The sequence below is a fragment of the Anopheles cruzii genome, unplaced genomic scaffold, assembly GCF_943734635.1.
Source record: "Anopheles cruzii unplaced genomic scaffold, idAnoCruzAS_RS32_06 scaffold00630_ctg1, whole genome shotgun sequence".
Classification (NCBI taxonomy): domain Eukaryota; kingdom Metazoa; phylum Arthropoda; class Insecta; order Diptera; family Culicidae; genus Anopheles; species Anopheles cruzii.
In genome coordinates, this window is record NW_026454222.1 from 1,892 (window position 1) to 11,111 (window position 9,220).

The window sequence follows — 9,220 nt, forward strand, 5'->3', positions numbered from 1 at the left end:
ACCAACATAATTTTGCTCATGATCCGCGGTTCACGATCGAACACGATAAATGCATTTTGTTGAGCCAAAAAAATTAGACCGAGGACGAATAACGGATAAAATAAAAACGCTGTCTGACAAAATCGTCACGTCCTCGTAAAACTCATAAAGAATGCTGCCAGAGTGTTTCGAGTGTTAGAAAAGGGGTGCCTGCATAAAGTCGTAATTGAAAGAAGGTTTTCGTGATGAAGAACACACAGGATATATCGAAGAGTTTCATCATAAATTAGGAACAATACGATCAAAGGGTTGTAAGGAATTTCATGGAAACCCGAAACAAACGCAAATGTTAATGCAGGATTAACATTATTAAGAAAAACACATTTGTTACGTCGAAGAGTAACGGACTATTGTTTCGAGGTTCAGCAGACCTCGTGAATCAACGCAGTTTTCGGAGATCGCACCCGGTTTCTATGTTTGCGTCGTAAGTTTTCCAATTGACTGAGTTGGCCTACAACATTTGAAACGGGTCAAAACGGTTAAGAAACTACCTATTGTCCAGTGGCCAATGATATGTTTCGTTTCTTTCGTTTTTCGATTACATAACACCGCCCGTACAGGACACATGGACCGCAACCATAATTTGCCATTTGCCGATGGGACCGATAAATAATAATTCGCCCGCACGCAACGGCACGAATGAACTTAAAATCAATTAAATAATCATCAACCGAACCATTTGGCGTAGTGCGCGTTCGTGTGAATTTATGGCCATCACGGCATCGCCGATGCCGCAATGCACTGCGCTGCTGCCAACGTTAGTCCCGTGCCCCGTGTGATATGTGTAACATCTGTGCGGATGACTTGGGACGAAGCTTGAAGCGCAACCCGGGCGTACGATTGCTGTCCTGCCTCACCTTCGCGCCAGCCACTTGGCCGCTGAGAGCGACCATTCGCTATGCACCGCGGCTGCGGCTGGTGCATTTGTTGATGTTGCCGTTTTCGCTGAAGTCGGGAGAAACTACCACGTATGTACAAAAGGGGTTTGCGCGATCAAGCGCCTACACTTTCTATGCGTAACTTTGCTGCTACCGTAACCTAAACTTGACCGGTAAAAATCAACACTACCCGTTCCGTACCGGTTCCGTCATCTGCAAGTGGCCTGCGAACCGGAAGTTTGGCGCAGTGCACTAACGGAATTACTTAAAGTGGGACTGACGATCACAATCGAACTCAGGATTCCGACGAGAAGTGACGTGATGATTTTTTAAACAATCCACCAACTGGTTCGCAGCGCCACACAGAGCACACCGGGGGGGGCGGAACGTTTTGAAGCATACTTTCTGCCTACATCCTACGTCTTCTCGCGACCGCAGAGGACTTTGTCCTTGTTGCGGGGAATGATTAGCGCTACCTTCACCCGGCGACAGTTCCGGCGATTCGATTCACAGCTACACTTTAATCGATAACATGCAACCCACTGATGCAACCCACACGCAGCTGATCCTTCCGAGGCGGATGAGCACGTCCTCAGACACACCCTGTGCGGGCTTTCACTTTCATCGTCCAAGGTCTCCCGGTGGTAGGTGATGCAGGTGGTGCAGGTGAAGCGACGGTAGCATCGGCGGGAGCTGCAGCCAAACCAGCAGCAAGCAACAGGACACCATCCGTAGCCGCAGCCAAGACGTCAACGAGGCTGCTCCTCCGTTGTGGAACGCCCCCGGCGGATGTCGTATCGCTGGACCTGGTGCGTAAGAGAAGGAACCGGAAAGGGCTGGAGTTAGTGACGCTATGGCGCGGGCCTATTAAACGGGCGAGTTACGGGGGAGAGGATTACGCACAATGAGCTGTTAATCGCACCCGAGTTAATGGCTTCGAGAGGGCGTTGCGGCGAAATTGATTGGCATAAGTCAGAGGAACGGGCTGCGACACCAGCTGCGTGAGACGACAGCACCGGCTTCCGGCTGGCCGGAAGTTTTGAGCCGGCGAAAATCACTCGCAGCTGCCACCCCGTCACCGGGACACCGGGGCACAAGGTACGTTGCGTTGATAAATGTGTGAATAATTGAGGTATGCTCGAACATAATTAATGGTACTTTACAAACTCCGGCGATCGGCCACGGGGACCGGGGCCCAGAGCGAAACAAAAAAAGTAATGGAGCTACTTGTGGGGCGGCTCGAACCCGACCACCCGACCACGGGCGTTGTAGCTGTCAAGGAGGAAATCTATTCCACTCGCTTTCCGGCCAAAAGCTCCCGCGCCCGAAGTAATTAATTACCTTCCGGGGACAGTCCGACAAATAACACCCCGCCTCGGGGGGGACGGAACTGTCGAATGTTACTCCTTTCCTTCTCCTTCCCGTTCTGAGCCCCGGGTTGGGATGATTAGGACTCGTCCTTTTCGGGTCCGCCCCGAGCGCCGCCGGACAAGCCGGGATTCCGGTAAGAAAACCATTTGTTAACAAGCGGCAAAACACACACACACACGTACGCAGCCGGGTCAGGCAGGACTCGGAGATGAGTTGGAAAGATTTATTGAGCTGGTCGCGCATCGCTGAGCACTACTTCGGCCACCGGCCCCCCGAAGATGGTGGGGACGAAAATCATTGCATGATTTGCAATTACAAGGCTCTCGATCGGCAACGTTGGACCACGTGCTAATTGGGGTTTTATGTTCTGCCGGATAATTGAATAGTCATAGTTGGCACTAATCTGGCCGGAAAAGTCGCTCACGCCGGCAAGAATATTAATGGCAGTGAAGTGATAGTGATAATTTGATTGTCGACTTAATTCACTCCCGCCCGCCCGGGCGGCCGCTCTCTTCAATACTCATGATTGATGAGATCGGTTAAGAGGCTACCGACCGGCCACACCGCTTGTGTGTTGTTTGCTAATGTATTTTTGTCTTTTACGAACGAACATTCCATCAGGCGGTAGCCACATATTGTGCTTCTTAGCTTTTCATTTCGACCGTCATTTGATGTTAATGGATTTTTTGCTCAACCAGAATGCTCAGATTTATGTTTCTCCGATAGCGCCATAGCGCCATTCCATTCTAACCGGGCGACAACAAGCTCCTGTTGTCCTGTTGCTGCCTCTGCTGCACCGGGGCTGTGTTTTTCCAGCAATGAAGTGATAATTGACTCGTAAATTTCTGCCGGATGTTTTCCGAATTTCCAGCACGTTTCCGATGGTGGCGCTCGGTCGGGTGCATCGGGACGGCGCGAGGGTCGGTTGCAACCGCCAAGCAACGGCACGCGGTAAACCATTACATTCACACGGCTGGTGTCCTTAGAGTGATTCCGCGCCGCGCGTGTGGAGGGAATTGACTGGTTCCCGCGTACGTGATTGTTTGGTTCGATTGGGGCTTTTTTTTCCTACCATTTTCCCCGTTCCTTCGCGTGAATATAGACATTCGGCGCTCTAATAGTGCCACATTTTTCTGCCACACTGAACATCGGTTTTGGGTTGGGCCGCGAATTGCTTCCCTCCCGTTTTACACTGTTTGCGGCCCATTTCCATTCCATCGTTTTTTGTTTGTTTTGTATTTATTCGGAATTTTCCCCAAAACGGATTTCCGGAATGCATTTGAACAATGCAAAAAACGCTGGTGCTAACCCCGGGGAGGGCGTTGAGGGTTGAGGCGCAGAATTGATTGCCACTCGCCACATACTAGGCGGGCGAAAAACCCCCCTTTACACCGAATCACGCTCGCCACATATCCTTGTTGTGTTGCGGGGTTTTCATTTTCAGGATTGTTTTTTAACATTTCTCCGATTTAGATTCCGAAGTGGCAGTCATAAACGACAAACAAGCTAAAACCAAATAAAAAAAAACGGTAGAACATAACCGCAACATATTCTGTGTTTCGATTGTGGGTTGCTCTGTCGGCGAGCGAATTATCGAGCCATGACCGCGTGCAGACTCGGTTGGGTTGTTGTGGTAGCGTCGATGATCCTCCGATTTAGATATTCATTTGGGAAAGGTGAATATTTATTGTTGAAACACTCAAAACCGTGCCTAGTGATTATGATTGAATGGGTGACGCTAAATTGCCAACCATAAATCAGTCAGCAATTGAAAATGGCATTTCGGCAGCGCCCGGTTCTTGACCAGCACACATAATTCACAGAATGGATTGAAACTGTCGGTGGTTTTCGGTTAAAGTTGAACACTTTTGGATACAAAACTCACCATCACCTTTCCACTCCTCGACGCCGTAGTCTCCGACCATGGTAGGATCGTGTTTTTTGTTTTGTTTCCGCCCTGGAAGAGAATAAAAAAAAAAACAATCGATTAGCACGTCTAGCACAAGAAATGTTATGAGATGATTGTCCGCAAAAGCAGTGAAAGGCAATATAAAACATAAACTAAAACTAGAGAGAAACTGCCACCGCTTTTTGCGTTATTCTCTGTGACCCGTATTTTGATTGTTGATTGCAAAGTGATTGACAGTTCGATCACCCACGGATGGCAATTCCGATGATAGTAGTTTGAAATCAACGGATGTGAGTTTCAAAGAAGATGAAAATACTAGCCTGTTCAATAAGTTTTGCGCCTCGATACCAGAGGGCGCTGCTACGAGTCAATTTTTTTTGTCATATTGGTACACTCTTCAAATGAACGTATGTAAAGTTTCATTTCAATCGGTCACTTACTTTTTTTTACAAGCCATTTAGTATCGATGTGTCACATTACTTTTTTACAGCTGTTATGACGTCATCATTTGCTAAAAAACCCTTTCCGCGCACGATTTTTTTGGTTTGAAAACAGATGGAAGTAGTCAGGAGCCAAATCTGGTGAATAGGGTGAATACTTCAACAATTCGAACTTTAATTCATGGATTTTTGCCATTTTCGAAATGCTCTTCTGACAGGGTGCATTGCCCTGATGAAAGAGGATGTTTGTCTTCTTCAAACCGGGTCTTTTTCACGAATTTTCTCTTCCAGTTGGTCTAAAATCTTACAAAAATAATAAAAATTTATTGTTTTATCAATTTGCAATTAATCCGCTAACAAAATTCAATTCGCATCGCACAAAACTGATGCTAACATCTTTTTAGGCAATTTCTGGACGAACTCGTTTCGGATCCAAAGAAAACGGTTCCAACCACTCGTTAGCCTCTTGTTTTGATTCAGGATCATAGTTACAGACCCAAATCTTATGCACAGTGTTGATTCGATGCACAAAATCCACTTTATCCTATCGAAAACGCTTTAAATGTTGTCAAGATAGATGCATTCGAATACGTTTTTAGCGAATGCGGTACCCATATTGCAAACAGCTTTCTCGAACTCAAAATTTCAGTCAAAATATTGGTTATACTGTTCAATGAGTTGGCTAGGTCTTGTACTTAATTTCTATCAGTGTTTGAACGATTTTCGAAAATGATATCCTGTATTTGTTCTACGATTTCAGGTGTTCTGTCTGTTTTTTTACGTTTTTGACATGGATCAACTTGAAGGCTACTACGACCACGTTTAAACTCAGAAACCCCCCTTTTAACCCCCTAATTAAAGGTGAAGAGTCCTTATACACTTTCAACATTCGTTCATAATTTTCCTTGGCCTTTAAACCTTTCAAAAATAAAAATAAAATCACTGCACGATACTTGATTTTTCCATTGAAAAAAATACTGTGACATGTCGGCTCGGCTTGTCTAAATGACTTGTAAAAAAAAAGTAAGTGACCGATTGAAATGAAACTTTACATACGTTCATATGAAGAGTATACCAACATGACAAAAGAAAATTAGACTCGTAGCTGCGCCCTCTGGTATCGAGGCGCAAAACTTATTGAACAGCCTAGTATTATGTTGCAAAAGTGGTTTATTGTGACCATTGGCTCGCCAATTTTGGATGTTTCACTGTGAATCAAAGGAATAGTATAAATAAAAGTAAAAATGCAGTAAAAAGGAAAAAGGTGGATCGACATTGAAATTAATGCCTCACCAACGTACCAACCGACCCGACGAAAGCTCGATTTGACAAGTAGTCCTTCTGACGGATGAAAAATTAGGCCATCAACCATCGTGAAACGGTGATTGGAACTGATCGGGAAGAGAGTGTACACCAAGACTGGGCGAACGAAGTTCGATCGACATCGAACATCGAAAACACTCGTAGATGTTTGTCGGGAAATTGATTTACTGCGGTCTGCGTCTGCGAAAACCGAAGGTGAGAAACAGGAAATGTGCGCCCGAAAAAGCGAAATTGCGATCGGCACTCGAATCTGCATTGAATCGGGGGAGATTTTCTTTCCGCCATCGCCATTCCTTGTGGTCGACCCAAAAATGAAACGGAACTCAAACTGCTTATCAAAAGCGGAGTGCGGTGGCAAGAGGACGAAGACGACCGTCGGGCGCCAATAGGAAGTTGGGCGGCTGTTTTTCCGGCGAAAAAATCGTCGTCCCCGCTCGACCACCCCGGGAACGGGGCTGTTGTTGCCTACGGAAAATTGGTGAGAAAATATCGAAAATGGGAAAGCGACAAAAAATGGTGGCCGCAGTGAAAGTCTCATGAATACACTTGGAAGAGGACCGCCGTGCCGAGGACCGATCGTTTGCGAAACGAACAAACTGCGGAAAGCCCGACGGTTGAAGTGGAGCATCACCATCATCAGGATGGTGTGATGCCGGCGCCCTCGGGCCCCGGGAAGGTGGACGAGTTCGATGGATGGAATGAAAATACGTTTTAAAATTTACATTTAAATTACCTTTTGATCGATTGTTATAAAGTGATTCGGTTGTCAATATTGTCGTCGGGGCCGGTATTTCTGCATATAAATTAAAAAACCGAAGGCAAATGAAAGGCATCATTAGTAGGGCGGTCACACGGGAACGAACGACCCGATGATGACTGTTGATGTAAGTAGAGAGACAGTCAGGGAGAGAGAGAGAGAGCGAGAGATCAAGGGAAATGCGGCTTCAGAACCCTGGCCCCCCGGCATGTCTTTTTATTGTTTTTGACCTTGCCTGGCTGACTCGGTTCAGGGTCTCGGTATGAACAGGATCGAGCATGCTGACCACCCGGTTTGGACCGTTACGAGGTAGCCGGTGGATGTTTCTAATTTTCACAACCAATTGCGTCGCCCACATCGGGGGGTGATGGGGGAACGAAACGGAGCAGCGAAATTGGGTTTTCGATTTTTTTTCCAATCAACCAACCGAAGCGACGGCCAACCAATAAACAACCCGTCGGCGAGTTGTTTACAAAATTAGTTGAAGCGAAACAGTTCACACCTAGTCAGACTTTGATTGCTTTCGAATGCCTTTCGGAGTTTATAGGAAATTCTCACACAATTTAATCTACAAACCTAAATCATTTAGAAAATGATATTTAACAAACTTGTGAAAGACTAAACTTGTTGACAAAAATGTAAACTTGTTGACTCCCTATCCTGTTGCACAGTCACAGACTCTCTAACGATAGTCCGGCGCATCCGTTCAGAGAGGAACACACAATTGCATTCGACCACAGCAGCACATTGTAAGCGATTCGTTTCATTCCTGGCGCCTGCCAACAATGCGCTTTCTCGTCCTTTCGTCACGGTTTGGGGTCATCATTTTATTGCATTGGTCACATTTCGGGACTGCAAACAATAAATAACGTCTACCGACAGCCAGTCGGCCGGTGACCAATACATCAATAGCGGATTTACAATCCCACTCCATCCCACCGAGTGGCCGATGCTGAGCCAGGATCAGCCAGTCGTAAACATGGCCCACGCGGTCGGTAGTGTGCTGAATCGAATTCCGGCTCCAAGCCGGAACATCGTGCCTCGCACGCACTTTCGAGAGCCACTTTCTGTTTCGTTGCAATTCCATTAGCCCGGAAAACTCAATTACATTCCTCGGTGCGCCTCCTGCCGATGGCTGGTGTTGGTGGAGACTATCCGGTGACTGCCCCCCGACGGATGCACGGTTCCAATTTCCAAAACATCCGTTAATTATGCAATGAAACAATGGGAATGGGATTTTCCGGCGGCATCAAAAGTTTATCCTCCATTATGCATCGGCGCCCATCGGCGTTCGCTAGAACGGCCCCGGGCACGGGCACGCTCTCTATGCTAGCCAAACGAGTCAGCGAACGGTACGCACGTCCTCAGAAAAACCGGTCCAGGGCGATCGATTTGATGAACCGCGTCTTCGGTTCACTGGCAGCTTTTTATGTGTGCGACAAAAACCCGATTCTATAGCTTCAGCTCAGCATATGATCGAATGACGTTCCGGGCCGCCGGAGGTCCGTATCCGGAGTGCAAACTACCGCGAGCATCCGGAAATGGCCCGAACACTGCAACCCGCCGGTTCGCTAGTGTCCTTTGGACGATTTGAAAGCTAAAGCGGGAGAAAAAAACATGCAAACGGCCAAAATTCGCTTCCGGCAAAAACTACTTTCGGAGGCTGGCTCCTGAAAGGATTCGCTGTGTTCACCGTGTGGCGAGACCTCCGGTCTCGGAAGTCTCGGAGTTCGCGGAGCCACGGATTTCCGCTGATCTCTCGACAATAGACTCGACGCGTACGAAAGGGTGGTTTTCAGGGGGAGGTGGGGGGGATCCGTTACCGTCCAATTTGATTAGTCCATCGGTTTCGCCTAATGAGTTTTTGGCCACGCATCGGTACGATCCGAAATCCGCCGGCCCGACAGATCGGATCTTCAGGCTCATATACTTCGTGTAGCCCGTGTTGCGGGACATCGTTTCGAACTTATCGCCCGTGCGGGAGGTATCTGCAAGAAAAAGGGGAAAACAAGATAGAGTGAGTGAGTTCAATGAGCAAAGGTTGACCGAAGCTAATTACACTATATCGATCAGCAGTGCAAAACGGAAGGATCGAGTTCAAACGATTATAAATGAGTGATAAATAGTGGTCAATAATCGTATTTGGAGCCTAGGAAGGGCTTAACAATTTCAATAACTTTTGGAATCGTCCGTGTACACATCAATCATTCAATGAATGCGTCACAGGACATTACTTCGTTACTCTTTTGCGTCTACCGTTTATAGGCATTAGCACGAAGCTTTCGGTCTGCGTCATTATTTGTGGAAACACATTTACTTTCCATAAGCAATAATTACCGGAACGACGGTGGTTCCGAAATTGCATCGCTTTTATGTTGGTAATTTGATTTAATGTGCAGTAGAAATGTCTTGCTAATGACGAACACGGAACAGCCCAAAATTGAGATGCACATCCACCACCGAACATCCCATTTGAAGTGAATGATTTTATGGCGAGCGGAAG

General features: G+C 47.0%; 1 protein-coding gene across 1 annotated transcript; it reads right to left on the bottom strand.

The window, feature by feature from the left end:
• Nucleotides 1-1,538: 1,538 nt before the first annotated feature.
• On the bottom strand, nt 1,539-8,768 carry LOC128276148 (uncharacterized; the record flags this gene model as incomplete). Its single annotated transcript, XM_053014615.1, has 4 exons — nt 1,539-1,723; nt 4,174-4,245; nt 6,694-6,753; nt 8,541-8,768. Coding segments are annotated over 4 exons (545 nt in total), but the record flags the coding sequence as incomplete, so codon positions are not given.
• Nucleotides 8,769-9,220: the final 452 nt, after the last annotated feature.